The sequence below is a fragment of the Erpetoichthys calabaricus genome, chromosome 5, assembly GCF_900747795.2.
Source record: "Erpetoichthys calabaricus chromosome 5, fErpCal1.3, whole genome shotgun sequence".
NCBI lineage: Eukaryota > Metazoa > Chordata > Cladistia > Polypteriformes > Polypteridae > Erpetoichthys > Erpetoichthys calabaricus.
Window position 1 is genome coordinate 68,282,717 of NC_041398.2, and position 20,180 is coordinate 68,302,896.

The 20,180-nt window shown below is 37.5% G+C and overlaps 1 protein-coding gene across 1 annotated transcript in view; it reads right to left on the minus strand.

Annotated features, from left to right (window-relative positions):
- The window catches only part of si:dkey-21a6.5 (tumor necrosis factor receptor superfamily member 9), a 64,691-nt gene that overhangs the window by 7,685 nt on the left and 36,826 nt on the right, over positions 1-20,180 (minus strand). Inside the window, exons 3-8 of the mRNA XM_028801629.2 lie at positions 18,910-19,048; positions 11,524-11,612; positions 11,112-11,175; positions 7,956-8,044; positions 2,357-2,469; positions 773-929 (exon numbers count right to left, since the gene is read on the minus strand). Coding sequence (XP_028657462.2) covers positions 773-929; positions 2,357-2,469; positions 7,956-8,044; positions 11,112-11,175; positions 11,524-11,612; positions 18,910-19,048 — 651 coding nt within the window. The remainder of the gene's footprint in view (positions 1-772; positions 930-2,356; positions 2,470-7,955; positions 8,045-11,111; positions 11,176-11,523; positions 11,613-18,909; positions 19,049-20,180) is intronic.

Sequence of the window (20,180 nt, forward strand, 5' to 3'; positions counted from 1 at the left end):
AGAGTACTGAGAGCGCCTCAGCTAACTGCTGCTATTATCTCTGGTCTCCCAACAAATGAATTTGTATGCTGAAAGATACCTTAATATAAGCCAAGTATAAACTTATTACAGGTTGAACAGTGTTAGAACAAAGTGCTGGGAACAAAAAAAATTATACTGAGAAATTACCTCAGTATTAAAAACTGACTGACCACCACCTTGGCTATGTCTTCATATGCAGCACCTCGAATACGCTTTTGATAAGCTCACCCCATGCACCTTTTCATCAATTTTAGCATGTTTTTTGAAGAATGTGAACAGTGTCAATTGCGAAATGCTGATTTTGTCAGCCACATCCTTTTTCTAATGAGTTCACAACTAAGAGTATGGTGTCTTATTTTTTTCCTTCATTTTTATTGGGATGCTAGGAAAATTCTGGGATACCAGGTTTGAATCCCAACACTGCTACCATCTGCATTGAGTTTACATGATCTCCCCATACTTCTGTGGCCATTTATCAGACTACTTTGGTTTTCTCTTACATTCCAAAAAACATGTTAAGCTAACTGCTGAAAGGGCCCAGCTAAGGCGTGTATGAGTGTAAACTGTGGTTTGAAATACAATGGGTGTGGAAAATAAATATATCATTATAAAGAGAATGGAGTTATGTATGTAGTATACAGCAGAGTGGATAAAAGGTAATGGAAAAAAAAAATCACTAGACCATTCACAGAGACATCTATGGGTCACAAAACTTATAATAATGAACTTTCCAAACAGGTAAAATACTTACATGCAATTGCAATGACTAGCAATGCAATGGTGAGAGGAGTTAACTGACACGTATCTCCAACCTTTCTGAAGAAAGTCTCCATACAGTAACCAGGAGCTACGCTTCCCTCTGGACAAAATGCATCAACAGGACACAGGATAGGACTTACGTCTGGGCTCTGGAGGTGGGGATTCAAAACACAACCAAGGAAAGGAGATTAACACTAGAATCCCTGAAGTTTACAATTTTTTTCAATGCCCCGACCTTAAATTTTCCTGATATACACCAAGAAACTCATAGCTCCTTATCACTGTGCTAATAGCGCACTTTTATTCTGCAAATGTGTAGATTAGCAGTATGCAGTCAGCTACACCCCCACCCCACATTCAGTCAGATGAAGGCAACACCCTGCTGCAATCCTCACAGCTGAGCTCTGTGATGAAGTGTTTATTTGGTGATGCGTTTATAAGGAATTATATAGGTAATTAAATACCAGGATTTGAAATACACACATTCCATGTGTGTTCCGTGTCTACAACAATCTGTGTAAATATGGAATGACAGAGGAAATGCGAGGCAAGAAATGCCAAACACAAAGCTAAAACAAACAATGGTTTCATGTGATACAGTAATAATGACATAATTTTGACATGAAGTGTAGGATGTGTGAAGCCCAAATATCCAAGAAACACTTTCACGAAAGGTGTTAACAAGTATGTTTTTATTCAAAAATATAACCAAAGAAAAAGAAATTGCTCAATTGACATGTTGCTGAAGCCCAACTGTCAGTCAGTACAAAATAAAAGACGCTCACACACGTGTGTTGTTTGCAAGTTTCATTTTCAACCAGTTTTGACAGTGGTAACACTGCTGAACAATTTCTTTTTCTTCGGTTATATTCTTGAATAAAAGTAAACTTGTTTTGTTACACCTTTTGTGAAAGGGTTTATTTGATATTTGGACTTCAGTCTTCACACATTATACATCTCATGTCAACATTTTGTCAACTATTACTATAACATGTAAAACGTTTGTTTTTATTATGTGTTCAGCATTTCTTACCTCGCATTTCCTGTCATCCTACATTTATCAAGATCGTTGTTGACACGGAACACAAATGAAATGTATGCATTCCAAAAAATGATATATCACTTACCCTACACAACTCCGGATACCTTCAGACTTTAGCTCTGAGAATTCTTCGTCTGACTTGACTTCAGCTGCCTTGGCAGGGGATGATTGAGTAGGCTGCCTGCTGCCAGACACTGATGAGGAGGTGCAAAGAAATTTAAGATGGCCCGGGATTACAAATATTTCGTAGGCTTCAAGGATTCTAGTTTTAACCCTTGCAACACAGCACAAATGAGGTAGGAGCACCAATATTCCAAACTGACTTCTCCACTATATGACAAATTACATCTGTCAGTACCCTGGAATAAGCATTTCATTATTTAGGCAGTCTCAAACATTTTTTCCTCTTCCAAAAAATTTACATGTGCTAGAAAATCTTTAATGTATTCTGGCCCTAAATAAAACATACATGGCTGTACTATACAGCGTGGGACAATTCTAAAGCCTTTTATGACAATTCATAGAGGAGCTTACCGGACAATAGTAGTTGGAAGGACAAATGTCACAATTCTCCTGTCCCCACTTGGTTTGATAAGAGCCACTTTCACAAATATGGCACATGGTGTCATGGACAGTTTTGTACATACCTGTGGAGACAGATTTCTGTCACATTAAATGTACACAATAATACTACTAATAATATTTAGGAAAAGTTTTATAAGACACAATAGGAATGCATGTCTTAAACAACAACAATAAGAAACAAGTAAAAATCTAAATCTATAAAGAAACAATACTACATCTTTTTACTAAGAGTTCAAAAGTTCAATCATTACTCCAAAGGTTAATAAAGTTATCTCCGATTACCACTTAATTGTGTTTTATTTTTTCTTTTATCCCAAAAAAAAAAAATTCACAGATTAAAACAATGATAGTCTGAGATTTAGATACTGTAATTCCTTTGACTGTATTGTGAGAAACTAATGCAGGCTGGCAATGGAGAAGCTTGTCAAATACGTGTTCAGAATTTATAAATCAACTGCAAGTTCTTATGTGTATAAACAACTGGCAGAGACTTTGCTGTGCTTTATATCTAGCCTTTGGTTGTGACACGTAACCCCCTCCCCGTAACACAAAACTCTTCTTACTTTATCTCCTAAAAAAATATCCTCAGAAAGTCAACATATTAGAATCCTTTGAATTTATTGATCAGAGAACATCAAAATTATTTAACATACATAAAGGACAGCAAAGTGAACTGTGCTTGCGTGTTTACGACAAACTAATTGCAAAACAAAGTGCCTACCACCAGAATAAAGAAGATGAAGAAGAAGAGCATCGACATCTGATGACCATCAAACATATCACCAAAGACACTTCTGTGACTGAGGACAACAAATAATTACAGGACAAGACACTGAAGCACACAGCCAAACAAAAGGTAATCCTGAATATACAGCAGTAGAGCAGCAGGCAAACATGCTCTAAGGCATGCAAGACAGAGTCCAGGAATTATAATGCAAGAATGAGAACAAGAGAGAAATGCATACTGACAAACAAGATCATTAGATAATAGAAGAAATCTCCGACATATGCAAACATTACTTTTACGTCCATTGATCACGGTTTGTTTGAAACTTCTTAGGAAAGTAAGATCACCAATATGATTAAATGGAAATGTTTGGCTTCCTCTATATGAACAACCAGAAGTAATAAAATACATTATCACTTCTACAGGAAGAGAAAGAAGTGACTTACGAAAATATAAAAACTATCAACAGCTCCTTCTTTTGCGTCAATGGGAACCTCCACAGATGATCACCTAGAACTCATACGTGTTCAGAATTCATAATCAAGTTCATCATTACATTGATGGACTACTACCCCAAAGCCAAGATCAACTTCCAACCTACACCAATCTTTAAGTAACAGATCCTGATGAAGCTCTTAGGCAAACAGCATCTCAATGTGAGCTTTGGAATCAGCAAATGGAAAGATTCTATTGGCAGATTGGATGGTCCAGCACAAAAGTTACTGTATAATGCCCATGACCAGTCAGCAGAGTTCTACAGGAATGTGACTGTGTCCGACATTTTGTGTTTGACTGTGGATCCTCAACCCGAGAAGTTTATTTTCTCCAACAATGCCACATTCATTATGTAATGGGTAATTTGCAAAGTATGCAGTTACTTGTGAACTTGTCTTAGCACTCTGTGCCTGCACTGTTTGAACAGCATTATACAAAAGTAAACAATCAATATCATTTAGGGAAAAGAGCTGTGCTGAATATTTCTTCCTACTGACCAAGAATAAATCTTTTATTTTTAATGTTAATGAGCACTTTGTGAAAGTTCCATTATATAAAAGACCATGCATTCCTCTCCAAGGAACTGCAGCTTAATACAGTGTACGTCTAAGACATCTTGTCCCAGCATTCATGGGCATTTTTTCCAGGGATCTCAGTTTCCTCCCACAATCCACAGAGGCATGCTGGAGATTGGTAACATTACAGAAAACTGGCCCAATCAGAGTGAAAGTGTGCAGGTATGCATAATGAATGCAGCAGCACCCAAGACCACATAAACAGGAGAGCCTCAATCGAGGAGGAACTGTAAATAGGAAAAGGAATGCAATTATAAAAAGTTATTAAACATGTGATTCATGGCACAAAACTAGGAAGGTTTTGCTACTAGTCCACTGTCATATCATTTGCAATATACTGTTAGCACCGATAATGACAGAACAGGCCACTATGCACCTTTACACACACATCCACACACATAACATTCAGATACTATGACTGATTATGTGTAATTAACTAGGAAAAGGACATTTAGAATAATGAGTAGATACTTCATTTTCCATGGACGAGGAATCTATGGTGAGTGTTGGTCATTATGTAAGGAAATAACCAATGAAAGCACCTCTGTAAAGTTTTTTTTATTCTACCCAAACTGTGAGGACAAGCCTTTGTGACTTATTTAAACATTCAAACAAGAATATTGCAACTATGCCTCCAGCTGCCCTGTGTCTGTATTTGCAGCACACTTCTCTAAATCACTTTAACATCTTTACTGCACTACCCAAACGTCATTTGCCATGTTCCAGTTTTTGTCGACTCATCTTCCACCCCTCCTGTCGACCCTGCCTCCATCTCCTTACTTTAAGATTTGTGCAGCTGGCGCTAAGACAGAAGGCTGCTCCATGCCTGATGTAAAAAAAGCAACAAAACATAACTATTCAGTAGCATTTTCTGTTTAAGACTTTTTTGTATATAAATTACTTCATCCAGCTGGCACATACAAAGAGAAAGCTGTGGAAGTTTAAAACTGTCATTCTGAAATATTTAAAGTTTACAAAGCTTGAATACAGATTTCATAATGATACTCTTAAGGTCTTGATGCCAATTTGTCATTAAAATGTGGACTACTACTGATATAGCTAAAAAAAGACAATAGTTTACCAGGACACACACACACACACACACACACAGAAGAAAAGATTGTCATACAGCACAGCTTAAAATCATTTTGCCCTTCCAATTATTAATATAGCTAATTGGAAAAAGTCACCATAAAGTGACCCATCTTTCATTGCTACTACCAGCTCAATTGTAGATGAGGTTCTTTGATCAGTCTGGGCTGCTTGCAGATCTGGCAAAGCGGGGTTGGGGGTTGCGGGGGGGGGATGTTTAAACCTGTCTCAATGGAAGTCACCATAGAAGAGCTTCCATTTGTGAATTTTAGGAAAGATCATTATCTTCTAACGCTATCAAATTTTGTGCTGTTTTAGTTGTACTTTGACCACTAATTGTTCTCCAAGTTACTTATGTGTATACAGCTATTTGATCAATTCTCAGATATGGTTGGAGATGATGTCACACCACGTGTGCAAAGAAACTGAAACATCTAGCCATAAGTAAATAATGAACCTACAATTTCAGAATTTCTTGTGCAAATATTTCAACCCTTTTAAATAAATATACTAATATTATCTGAATCTGACTACAATGGCAAACTTCATCAAATGGGGCAGCACTGTAGTCTTCAAATAACCAAATAATAACAAACCAGAAATAACACAAAAAATAAATTTTTGTTTCTAGATTACGTTAAAGCTTCTGTTACAACCCCAGATACCTTTCTTGAGAAAACAAAAATAAAAATACCAGATGAATTGATGAAAAAACGATATTCTGAGATCTATTTTGACTGAGCCTTATTCTGATATAACAATTTTTAAACACTAGCAACCACATTAGAGCAAAATTGTAAAAATTGGTTTCACTAGTCAATGAGCACAAAACTGCTGCCCAAAATTTTTGCAGATAGATTAGAAAGGTTTATCCTTAATTAATCCTGCCAGATCATCCTTGTTTAACCATTACTACATAGTGTACATGTGCTTATTTCAATATATTAAAATGCTACCCAACACACCATTTTCCCTCCGCTCTACTTCCACTGAACACAGCATGTCATCTGAGCAAATAATACAGATAATCGGCCATACAGATTATAGATTGTTACATAAATATGATTACAATGACATATTCCATTACATGTGTTGTTTTTCTAACAAATATGTCCAGTCCACTCCCAATCCAAAGGAATTCTTTACCTGTCATGGGACTAACTGCACTGAACATCTGACAATGCCGCAAGTCATTTTAATGAAGATCCCCGCCTTTGCTCCTCATTTCTAAGAGTTCTTACTTCAATTGAATATCTTGATCTTTTTTCAACACTTTTCACATGTATGCCCTACACTGATTTTACAGAAGTATTTATTAAACAATATTTTAGAGAAAAATATTGTTATATACATTTTTAACATGCGTTTTGGACATTGTGAACATACGTCTGTGGATTAGGCGAAACACAAGTAACATTTTAATATTCTCCACTGCTGTTCAGGATTTGGCCATCTATGTTCCCCATGAAAACAAGTAGCACAAGATTAAAATATAACAAAAATTTGTTTTTGGGTTGAGTTCACCTTTAAAATGTTTTAGAGGATTACATCACTCAGAACTAACCAGTCACCACTTGTATCTTTTACTGTTACATTTGGTTTAACTTTCAGCACTTCACTTTAATGTCAAAGTGTTAAAACCTTTGAACATTAAACTTTTGATTAATGAAAAGTTAAAAAATAAATAAATAAATAACTGCACTGTGATTCAATATTGCATTAATATCTTCTTCTTTCGGCTGCTCCCGTTAGGGGTCGCTACAGCGGGTCATCATCTTCCATATCTTTCAATATTGCATTAACATAAAATGTGAAAACTTCCAAGTGGGTGAATACTTGTTACAGCTATTATAATTTTCTATGCATGTCCTCTTGATTTTGCTACAGCATGATCTCATCACCTTTCCCTGGTCTCTCTTCCTTACTGTTGTGGTATCATCCTTAGGAACATCTAAAACATCCCATCAATGCCAATTATAAACCCACACAGCTCTAACTACATTCACAAGCATTTGAAGCCTTTGAATCATCAGGCAGTGAGGCCTCATTTAAACGTAACCTCCCAAAAGAACAGATCAATCTTTCAGTTTTGTTATAACCATGCTGTTCCTCTTATTCCATTTATTTATTTTATTCTTATTTATTTTCTCTTATTCTACCTAAACTACCCCTGTTTAAGGGTGATCAGAAAGGGCTCTTAACCAGCATATATCGAGCAACCAAATGGTTTTCTTCCAAAAGCTAGCCTCTTCTTTCTCCTAACTCTACTCTGCTGCTATTCAAGCATATTAACCACTCTTCTCATTGCTTAAACTCCTCCATGATGTCACCACAGAGCCTCTGGCCCCTAGAAAAGGTCATTTAGAAGAATAATGCAGCTACAGGCCTTTTACAGCTATCACTCTTTCTCACACATCCGAGTTGCATAACAAAAACCCTTGTAGGATGCTCTTCCTTCTATGAAAGTATCCCTGTCCTTGTAATTTGTTCACAATAGTACTCATCAAGTTTTCTTTGAAAATAACCATGTCTTTTTGTAATGTGAAAGAAAAATTAAGTGAATTATTTCTCACCACCAAAATTTACTAGAGCTGTGGTTTATTTGTTCAATTCAACAACATCTGAAAGCATGGATAAAACCGGATTTAAAGTGTCAAACCTGGTCGACAAAGCGTGCAGTCCCTTGAAGCTATCTGGAGAGCTTCCCTTCCGGTAGGGCATTTTAAACATTCTGTGCATCTTGAAGTACTTAAAAATGAAAAAGAATACTGTCCGAGTTACTCTTATCTGGTATGCACATCAGAGTAAAGACAAAATTAACAAGGAAAAACATTATACACAGCAAGTGATATCATAAGTAAGAAAATATCAAACCTTTCCAGTGATAACAATGAAGTGGAAATAATCATGGAACATTAACAACTTCGCAAAAATAAGCTTTTTACAGGATTTATTTATTGCTGAACCAAACAATTAAAATCAAAAAATATCTTATTTGTATACAAGAAGGTTATCTATTTCTTCAACTTGAATAGGATGTCAGTTTACTGTAGGTCAAACTTACTCGTATCAGAAATTTTCAGAGTAAATCAATAGTTGCTCTGTTATATACCTTCAATGGCTGAGTTGACAATTAACCTAATATTCGTGTCTTTGGAATGTGAGAGGAACCAAAATAGCCCTAAGAAAACCCACATGAAAAGAATATTAGGAGAATGTGTGGACTCTACAGAGATTCCGACTGTGCCGAAAATCAAACTTAAGGATCAAGAGATATGAGACAGTATTATGATGCAAAACATAACATGCTTACAAGAAAGCACACAAATGAGAAGCCCCTTCATATGACATGGGATATCCGATGATGATGAAGAGTGTTAGTTGTGTAATTTGTGAATTTTACAAATAAATACTTTTGTTATACTTTTATTCATTGGACATGAACAGGTCATGAGCTACAGATGTATTCATGCAACAGCAAATGTTTTAGGCTTATTTTTTTATTGGAAAGCAAACTAAAAAACTAAGTAATTCTGAAGCATTAGTAATTTGTCAATACCAACTTTTCAAAAAGCTCACAGTACAGATTTTTCTCCTACTCTAACACTTATCTTCTGTCCATTCATTCATTCTATAAACTATTTCTCCAGTATAGATTAAATGACAATCAGCGTTTATCCTGATTGCATTAGACATGAGACAAGAGGGGCACAAATGACCAACAAGCTTAAAATACTCTACTTTAAACTCTGTTTAACAAAAAAGATTTCCAAGTTTATTACAGTTATAAACACACATCCAAAACATGAAAGCTTAGATAGCTTACTCAAGCCTTGAGGTGCACCCTGCAAATTATTGCTTAAAGTCACAAACACAGTCTTCAAACAGAGAAGAACTAGGATAGCCTATTCTTTAAGAACACTATGCTGTCAGAAACTATGCTGAATGGTTTTTAACGTTTGTTTCAGGTTAGAGGTTTACGTCCTTTTGAGAGGTCTGCCAATTATTTTTTTCATTATTGGTCTGATCTGTCTAATGTGCGGTCTTATAGTACACTAATCATGTAACCTACACACTTGGGAGTAGTTGTGCAGGGTTTCTACTAATTTTATGTGGGTGTTCCATGTGCAAATAGTGGCAACACTGGTGAAAGATACAGTTGAGTATTCTAAAACCAACATCAGAAAATCTGTAGCTGAAAAAAAAAAAAAAGATACTGACTTGAGAAGAATCTTACTTATTAAACTGACAAAGCTATTTAAAAAAAGGATATGGAGAGACCTCTGCTAACCTGTCCATTACTGTATGTACTTCGTTTCATTTTAAGGTAGGCATATTCATTGACACTGCACACTGTTTTGCTAGAATTCGTATCTTTAATTCCTTAAGATTAATTGATAAATATGAAGTGCATCTAAGAAACATTTGAGTCTAGGAATCAAGAAAATACAGTATTCAAATAATTAAATATAAAAACTTTATTGCTGATAGATGCGGAGATGCTGTTGCATCAAGTATAAAAAATAATCTGGAAGTGTCTTGCTTACTTTGCAAAATAATTATTTTAAATACAGAGAACCATAGGCATAAGGAATACATTACCAAGTAGTTCGGTAGACAGTAGGACTTCTGGGACCGTCAAAATTCAACTTAATGTTATTTTGGGAGAATTACGTGGATAGGACTGGCAAGCTTTGTTGGGGTGAAATGGCCTGTTCTTATATAAAATTTGCTAATGTCTTAAAAATATATGCCATTTTGTATTTCCCACCACCTCCCAACATCTTGTTGCTACCTTTACAACAGCAGTAGTTATTTGATTTAAAGCAGTGAAATTGTTATGACTGATTGCTATACCATTTTTCTCCTTATACAACTTAGGTAAACTGGTTTATAACTGGTATAAAATGTCTCTACTTTTTCTCCAAAAATGTTTTTTTTTCCTTTTAATAAAAGTGCTTTCTGATTTATTGTCAAAAATGTATTTGCCAATAATTCATCTGTTATGTTGCAACATAACAATACATGAATTAGAAAAATCATAGCACCCAATTACTTCTAGTTATAGGAAAGACAACTGACTGCTTGTGAATTACCTCCAAATTACTTTGAAAAAAGCTGCATGGGTACTCTGTAATATCAAGTTCAAAAGGAATGAGTAATAGCATAACTAAAACATTATTTTCTGATCAGTTATGCCATAGAACTGGTTTCCCCATTTTACACCAAAAAAGAGCATATAAGCTGGTAATTATTACATGCAAATATAAAGTGGCTTCCAAATTTTACACCTAAAATGGGCATGACAGTTAAAATTTTTTATATCAGTGGTAGTAAAAAATTAGAGTTGCAGACTGCAACTTTGTATGAAGCTATGTATCCTGTTAATTTGAGGTCAGAAATTATTGCACTTTGATACATTAATTGGAAACAATATAGTTAAACCTTTAAATATTGTTGTGCAACAAAGACTGTTGTTATTTAACGAAGTGACAAATTCACTACAGAGTTATTATGTTTCAAACTTTTTTCAGTGTGGGAAATGGATGTTCTTCTTGTAACTACTACAGTAAGTGTTGACTAATAAGTAATCATTAGACAAGCAATAAATAAAATAATGGAATTATAAACCTTGGAGTCACTTATATCAACTGGAGGATCTGCTTCATTAGGGAAAAAAAAAAGAAGATTTACAATTAACAACTTAAAATCCTACCTTAGGCAAGAATAAATGCCACTAAGACTATATAAGATTGAAGAAAAGCTAAAAGTTATTTTTTTCTCTATATTACAGAAAAAAATACAATGTACTCACTTGCAATATGTCCCCAGTTGGCAAGCCTCACATGTTGTGGAATTTTCTATAGATGTGTAGTAACCTAAAATATAGCATCAGGAGAGGAAACATATCAGTCATGCCATCAGCCTGGTCTGAAAAATGGCCAGTTTAGTTTGCATGTTCTTGCTTGTCACTTTTCTTTTTATACTGTGTTGAGTTCTTAATTAGTTATGCACTTCATGCTCACATATTTTCCTCATGACTGCAGGAGCTCTCACAATACAAACACTGAGATACGTTCATTTATTTACAGTTGATAACTTGATCATCAGATTACCTGGGATTTTTTTTTTTATTACAAGTAAATCTTGTAATGATAAAAATTTCTATATACAACTTCATGCAAATAAAGCAAAATAAACACTGTTTTATTATTTTTTTTTTTTACCTGGACCACATTCAGAACAAATCTGAGAAGCTGTCTTGTTTGAAAAAGAGCCAGGTTGACAAGAATGACAAAAAAGGGCTCCAGTTGAACTAAGAAAAAAAAAAAGTTAATCCAATGAATCATAATGCAATAAAAGTTATTATTTATCATCATTACAAAGAAAACACTGAACATAACACTGTAGTTTAGAAAAGAAAGGGAACAGTTACAAGTTATAAATTAACACTGATGGCATTAACCCAAAATTATGATGACATGACAATAAGTAAGTCATACTCTTTCATTTTCTGGGCACAAAAGTTACAATGAACACTAAAAAGGTTAGTGCTGTACATGCATACAGTTTATGCTTTGTAAACATTCATCTTTTTATACAACAAAGTACACACATTACAATGAAAAAAGGAAGAAAATTTTAAAAAATTTCTGGCTCATCAGTTACAAGAAGGCATTATATGCAGATGTATTGCCGTTGGTATAAACGAGCCCCAGCTGTTTTTCCATGATACTGCACATTTCTGTTGAATAATTTGTTGGCTGAAAGTCCACAGTGTTAGTGTGTCAGACAGGATGTGCAGTATTGTTCATAATGGCATTCAGTTTTGTTTTAACTCTCTGCTTTGCTGCTACCTCCAGGGTATCAAGAGTGTGTCCTATAACTGAGCTTGCCCTTTTAATTAGCTTGTTGATTCATTGGCCTCTCTAAGTAATGTTACCAGCCCCAGCACAGCAGGTCAGGTCGAGGAGCATGCACTAGTATAGCACATTGCCACACCCACCACAGGGCAAAACGGCTCAGGATCCTGGTAGGCAACTCCACAGGCAGAACTGTGGCCCAGTCCCAACCCAGTGGAAATGACCATCTATCTTCAGCAGCCAGGTGTTAAGTGGGTGTCCTCTAGGCCTGGTCCAGCTGCTTGAGTCCTCAACAGTGAGGATCCTGTGAGCTGGATCACCCTCTGGGAATCTCGCCACATGGCAACGGTGCCATAACTGGAGCTGCCTCACGATGCAGGTAATGTGCCTCATTCAGGACTCTGTGAGCAACCACTCGTTCAACACAAAGTCAAAAAAGCAATACTGAAGGATTCTCTGGAGAGACATAGTACCAAAGGAGTCCAGTCTTCCTCTCAGGTCACTGGATAGCATCTATGTCTCACAATCATATAGCACACCAGGAAGCACCAGGTCCTTAAAGAAATGGACCTTCGCCCTTTTGCAAATATACTGGAAGCACCACACACCCCTTTTCCAGCAAACTAAAGACCCACCCCTCCCATGCTCTCCCAATCCATCTACTGACTTCATAGGAAAAGTCACCAGAAACAAGAATGTCGCTTCCAAGGTCAGTAAACCTCTTGACGTTCGACATTCTCTTCGTAGACACACACACTGTTGATGGCAGTCCCCAAGAGGTCATGAAAGGCCTGGATCATTTTTTTTATCCAGGACACTCACAAGCCCAGATATTCAGACTCCTCACTCAGTCTCTCAAGAGCCCCGAGCAGAGCCTCCATTGACTCCATGAAGATCACAGCATCTTCAGCAAAGTCAAGATCAGTGAATCTTTCTTCAACAAGATATTCTACAGCTGTTTGACCCCACAAAACCTTGTCTAACATCCAGTCCATGCAAGCTTTTAACAGAATAGGCAACCCCAGAAACAACTAGGAAAAACACAGACGTTCTGCCTCCACTGTGCAAGACACTCACAGTACTAGTGTGCAGGCTGGTCATTATATCCAGCAACTTCGGGAAAGATCCCGCAATATCTCAGGATGTCCCACAGGAAAGCTCGCTCAACTGAGTCAAACGCTTTACGAATACTGACAAAGGCTGCAAAGAAACTCAACCAACATTCGCATTTGGCTATGGCTATATATAAATGTTTACATGCAGTGGTTTAACAGTTTTCACAGAACACTTTTGAATAATATTTCCAAAATACGAACAAGTATCTTCATTTTGGTACTTAAACGTCTAAAATGTATGAGATGATCTAGGTTCAATATTAATTACACTCCTCAATTTATCTGCTGCAAACAGAAAAGTATATTCACACTTTTAAAAAATATTGTCTGGGATCAGACTCCTAAAAATGCATTTACCATTTAGCACGTAGTTAGCCCTATGATGAGAGTGCCTCTGTATATGAAAACCAGTGTTTGAAATTAATACACATAAGTGCCGGTATCCTATGTGCTACACTGATGTATTAACTTAAAGAACAAAGAGTGCAGAGCAGCAGATACGGTCTTCGGGACACTACCCAGGGCCGATACTTCAACTATCAAGTTTGCAGCAATGTCATGGAAGGGAAGGGTTGAGAGACAGGAATCTTTTGTTTTAGTGCTATGACTGGAGGTCAATGGAGAGGAAAGGATAACCAAGATGAGAGCCATTATGCATCGAAGATTGCTAGTAGTCAACAACAAAAAACAGTGTTTTCTAACCATTGAGGTTTGAACCTTTCTTGAGCCTCACTAAACTCTCTTTTTCACAACGTGATCACCATGGGTATCCACACAAACGTTTTTGGGTTAACAATTTCTGTGAACAAAATTAAGGAATGTTAATAGAGACCAATATAACTATTAAAGAGAGAAAGGTAAATAAAATATTTGGCTAATATTAAACAGAAATAATAGAAAATAAACTCAAATGGCACCCAATCTCTTGATTTTGAAAGACATGTTTTACAATTAGTGATATTATAGTCCAATAAATAGGTAATGTAATGTAATGACTGTGTGGCTGAATAGAGAAGACTATAATAGGAAAAAGTCTACATTTTTCTCTACAGTAGATGCATTCACAACAATCTTATCCAGCACACAATTCTGACCCATTACAATCTTCAAAAGTATGAACCTGCATAATCAGACATAAATAAAAAGCATTTATAAAAGTTGATATGAGGGGGACATGATCAGAGAATGTGTCTTTTTTTAAAAAAATAAATAAAAAAAGAGTGCACATTTAATGTGTTTCCAAACCACAAAACAGAAAATGGATGGTCATTCAAACCAAGAGTCCAGTGGTTCATGAAAAATAAAAATAAAAAAAGAGAACCAAAAGAACATGTTGTGCTGAAAACTATACCAGATATTAAAAAAAAAAAAAACTAAAAAATAATTTGAATAAGCACTTTAAACAAGCTGCAAATACTGCAGCTGAGACAATGAGAATGACCTTGCAGATACAGTGCATCCGGAAAGTATTCACAGCGCATCACTTTTTCCACATTTTGTTATGTTACAGCCTTATTCCAAAATGGATTAAATTCATTTTTTCCTCAGAATTCACACACAACACCCCATAATGACAACGTGAAAAAAGTTTACTTGAGGTTTTTGCAAATTTATTAAAAATAAAAAAAATTGAGAAAGCACATGTACATAAGTAGTCACAGCCTTTGCCATGAAGCTCAAAATTGAGCTCAGGTGCATCCTGTTTCCCCTGATCATCCTTGAGATGTTTCTGCAGCTTAATTGGAGTCCACCTGTAGTAAATTCAGTTGATTGGACATGATTTGGAAAGGCACACACCTGTCTATATAAGGTCCCACAGTTGACAGTTCGTGTCAGAGCACAAACCAAGCATGAAGTCAAAGGAATTGTCTGTAGACCTCCGAGACAGGATTGTCTCGAGGCACAAATCTGGGGAAGGTTACAGAAAAATTTCTGCTGCTTTGATGGTCCCAATGAGCACAGTGGCCTCCATCATCCGTAAGTGGAAGAAGTTAGAAACCACCAGGACTCTTCCTAGAGCTGGCCGGCCATCTAAACTGAGCGATCGGGGGAGATGGGCCTTAGTCAGGGAGGTGACCAAGAACCCGATGGTTATTCTGTCAGAGCTCCAGAGGTCCTCTGTGCAGAGAGGAGAACCTTCCAGAAGGACAACCATCTCTGCAGCAATCCACCAATCAGGCCTGTATGGTAGAGTGGCCAGACGGAAGCCTCTCCTTAGTAAAAGGCACACGGCAGCCTGCCTGGAGTTTGCCAAAAGGCACCTGAAGGACTCTCAGACCATGAGAAAGAAAATTCTCTGGTCTAATGAGACAAAGATTGAACTCTTTGGTGTGAATGCCAGACGTCACGTTTGGAGGAAACCAGGCACTGCTCATCACCAGGCCAATACCATCCCTACAGTGAAGCATGGTGGTGGCAGCATCATGATGTGGGGATGTTTTTCAGCGGCAGAGACTGGGAGACTAGTCAGGATAAAGGGAAAGATGACTGCAGCAATGTACAGAGACATTCTGGATGAAAACCTGCTCCAGAGCGCTCTTGACCTCAGACTGGGGCAATGGTTCATCTTTTAGCAGGACAACGACCCTAAGCACACAGCAGTGGCTTCAGAACAACACTGTGAATGTTCTTGAGTGGCCCAGCCAGAGCCCAGACTTGAATCCGATTGAACATCTCTGGAGAGATCTTAAAATGGCTGTGCACCGTCACGTCCCATCCAACCTGATGGAGCTTGAGAGGTGCTGCAAAGAGGAATGGGCGAAACTGGCCAAGGATAAGTGTGCCAAGCTTGTGGCATCATATTCAAAAAGACTTGAGGCTGTAATTGCTGCTAAAGGTGCATCGACAAAGTATTGAGCAAAGGCTGTGAATACTTATGTATATGTGATTTCTCAGTTTTTTTGTTTTTAATAAATTTGTAAAAACCTCAAGTAAACTTTTTTCACGTTGTCATTATGGGGTGTTGTGTGTAGAATTCTGAGGAAAAAAATGAATTTAATCCATTTTGGAATAAGGCTGTAACATAACAAAATGTGGAAAAAGTGATGCGCTGTGAATACTTTCCGGATGCACTATACTTGAGAAACTGCTAGTATCACCAATTCTAGTAGGCTTAGCGTTACTGTGTAGTCCAGTTGTGTGGAGTTGCTGACATGGACGTGAACAACCAACAATGTGGCAGACACCAAGGCAACTATGGGAGAAGAGACACGCGAATCAAAGCCAAACCCTAATAAAGGATCACTTTCCAGTCTTTTACTTTATTTGGCTCCAAAACATTCTGTTACAGATCACCTTTTAACCACAAAGTGACATAAATAACCCTTTTAGAATGTGTAATTGATGTTCAGTATCTGTGACATCGAAAACAAAAGCTGAATCTTAGCAGATGTGATGTTGTACTCATCAATTTGTTTCATTGCAAAACACTATTGACAAAAAAAGGAGACTGAAGTTTGGAACTTTTTTCTGCTTTATTCCCTGTACCTAATTTATTATTTGCAAATGTTATGTTCCTAATTTTAAAGTATACAGGGTGGGCCATTTATATGGATACACCTTAATAAAATGGGAATGGTTGGTGATATTAACTTCCTGTTTGTGGCACATTAGTATATGTGAGGGGGGGAAACTTTTCAAGATGGGTGGTGACCATGGTGGCCATTTTGAAGTCGGCCATTTTGGATCCAACTTTTGTTTTTTCATTAGGAAGAGGGTCATGTGACACATCAGACTTATTGGGAATTTCACAAGAAAAACAATGGTGTGCTTGGTTTTAACGTAACTTTATTCTTTCATGAGTTATTTACAAGTTTCTGACCACTTATAAAATGTGTTCAATGTGCTCCCATTGTGTTGGATTGTCAATGCAACCCTCTTCTCCCACTCTTCACACACTGATAGCAACACCGCAGGAGAAATGCTAGCACAGGCTTCCCGTATCCGTAGTTTCAGGTGCTGCACATCTCGTATCTTCACAGCATAGACAATTGCCTTCAGATGACCCCAAAGATAAAAGTCTAAGGGGGTCAGATCGGGAGACCTTGGGGGCCATTCAACTGGCCCACGACGACCAATCCACTTTCCAGGAAACTGTTCATCTAGGAATGCTCGGACCTGACACATTGAACACATTTTATAAGTGGTCAGAAACTTGTAAATAACTCATGAAAGAATAAAGTTACGTTAAAACCAAGCACACCATTGTTTTTCTTGTGAAATTCCCAATAAGGTTGATGTGTCACATGACCCTCTTCCTATTGAAAGAACAAAAGTTGGATCCAAAATGGCCAACTTCAAAATGGCCACCATGGTCACCACCCATCTTGAAAAGTTTCCCCCCTCACATATACTAATGTGCCACAAACAGGAAGTTAATATCACCAACCATTCCCATTTTATTAAGGTGTATCCATATAAATGGCCCACCCTGTATATATGTATTCAGTAGCGATAGTGAGTTCGGAGCCAGCCTTGATTATACAACACTTAAATCCTTGTTGCATGAAAAGATGTGCTTGGTGCTTATTTTGTCTCAACCTATTCAGACTTTAACAGTTCAATCTTATGCTTAGGAGTATTAGTTAGCTGAAAACATCATGCATGCCCAAATGACCATATATGTAATGTACTTGTCCTCCGCCAAGTTTTCACATTTTTGATGACTTCACTTCCAAACTGTTGCATGCAATATTTATTGCAATAAGAAAAGAAAAAGTATAAACAACAATTTTAATCACTCTCTGAAATTAAGTTTCCTCCTATACCAGAATGGGCATGTGCTGTGATATAAATGAATATTTAAAACAAATAATGAATGGATACAATGCTAAGCAAAACAACATTTTACATGAATGGTCACTTACGGACTGAAAAACCTAAGTGTATTTGGATGAGGTGATAGTTGAAGTGCAGTTTCACTTTTATTGTCCACTTTCTTTGTAAACATTTTTCATTTAATAATGGGGATAAAGTAGTCAACAACAACAAGCACAACACTTTTATTAATAATAATAATACATTTATTTGTAGGCGCCTTTCTAAACACTCAAGGACACCGAACAATAGATAAAACACAGATTATAAACTTAACTAAAAAACAAAAATTAAAATCAGACAGAGCAATTGTAATAAAAGAGAAAAAGAAGTCTTAAACAAATGAGTTTTAAGTTTAGATTTGAAACATGAAAATAATTCAATATTTCTAAGCTCAGATGGTAGTGAGTTCCAGAGCTGGGGAGCAATGGTGGAAAGATGGACGAAGGGGACAGTCAAGTGGATGGATGAAGAGGATCTAAGGGTGTGGGAGGGAATGGCAACATGGAGGAGGACAGACAGATACGGAGGGGCAAGGTTGTGGATAGCCTTAAAAGTTAACAGAAGCGACACAAAACACAGCCCTATGACCAGACTGTGGCATGATCTTCATCTTTTCTGGAAGGGAGGGCAATTTAAAAATTCTCACAGGCACACATGCACACTTTTCCAAATTGGGGACTTCAATTTTGATGGTGAACTTTGAATACAAATATAACAGAATAACTTTCAGATAAAGTGACTAGAAATAGTGAAGGACTGTTGTACAGTTAAGTATTAAAAGCCTGTAATTAAAAAGTTGAAAATGTAATATACTTACTTGCTATAGAAGCCTTGCATACAGGGAAGACACTGCAACTGTCCAGTCAAAGCCTGAAAGTATCCCATGGAGCACAATACACAGTATGCAAGAGATGAACACATACCAGCATCTGGACAGCAAGAGCAATTCACTGTTTCTAGTTAAGTTTAAACAGAAATGGGGGAGACAGAAAAAGAGAAAGATCACTTAAACACCACGTTATTAGATATTTACAGAACACAAAATAATATAAAGTCAGCAGTTGTTATATCAGACAAATACATGCTACACCGATCCCTCTCCCACTTGGACAGAGGCAGTGTGCTGTAAGAATTATGTTTCTAGACTTCTCTAGCACCTTCAACACCATCCAACCTCTGCTCCTTAGGGACAAGCTGACAGAGATGGAAGTAGATTCATACCTGGTGGCATGGATCGTGGACTATCTTATAGACAGACCTCAGTATGTGCATCTCGGGAACTGCAGGTCTGATATTGTGGTCAGCAAAACAGGAGAGCCGCAGGGGACTGTACTTTCTCCGGTCCTGTTCAGCCTATATACATCGGACTTCCAATACAACTCAGTGTCCTGCCACGTGCAAAAGTTCGCTGATGACACTGCTATCGTGGGCTGCATCAGGAGTGGGCAGGAGGAGGAGTATAGGGACCTAATCAAGGACTTTGTTAAATGGTGCGACTCAAACCACCTACACCTGAACACCAGCAAAACCAAGGAGCTGGTGGTGGATTTTAGGAGGACCAGGCCCCTCATGGACCCCGTGATCATCAGAGGTGACTGTATGCAGAGGGTGCAAACCTATAAATACCTGGGAGTGTAGCTGGATGATAAATTGGACTGGACTGCCAATACTGAAGCTCTGTGTAAGAAAGGACAGAGCCGACTATACTTCCTTAGAAGGCTGGCATCCTTCAACATCTGCAATAAGATGCTGCAGATGTTCTACCAGACAGTTGTGGCGAGCGCCCTCTTCTACGCGGTGGTGTGCTGGGGAGGCAGCATAAAGAAGAGGGACACCTCACGCCTGGACAAACTGGTGAGGAAGGCAGGCTCTATTGTAGGCACGGAGCTGGACAGTTTGACATCCGTGGCAGAATGACGGGCACTGAGCAGGCTCCTGTCAATAATGGAGAATCCACTGCATCCACTAAACAGTATCATCTCCAGACAGAAGAGCAGCTTCAGCGACAGACTGCTGTCAATGTCTTAGTCCACTGACAGAGTGAGAAGATCGTTCCTCCCCCACACTATGCGACTTTTCAACTCCACC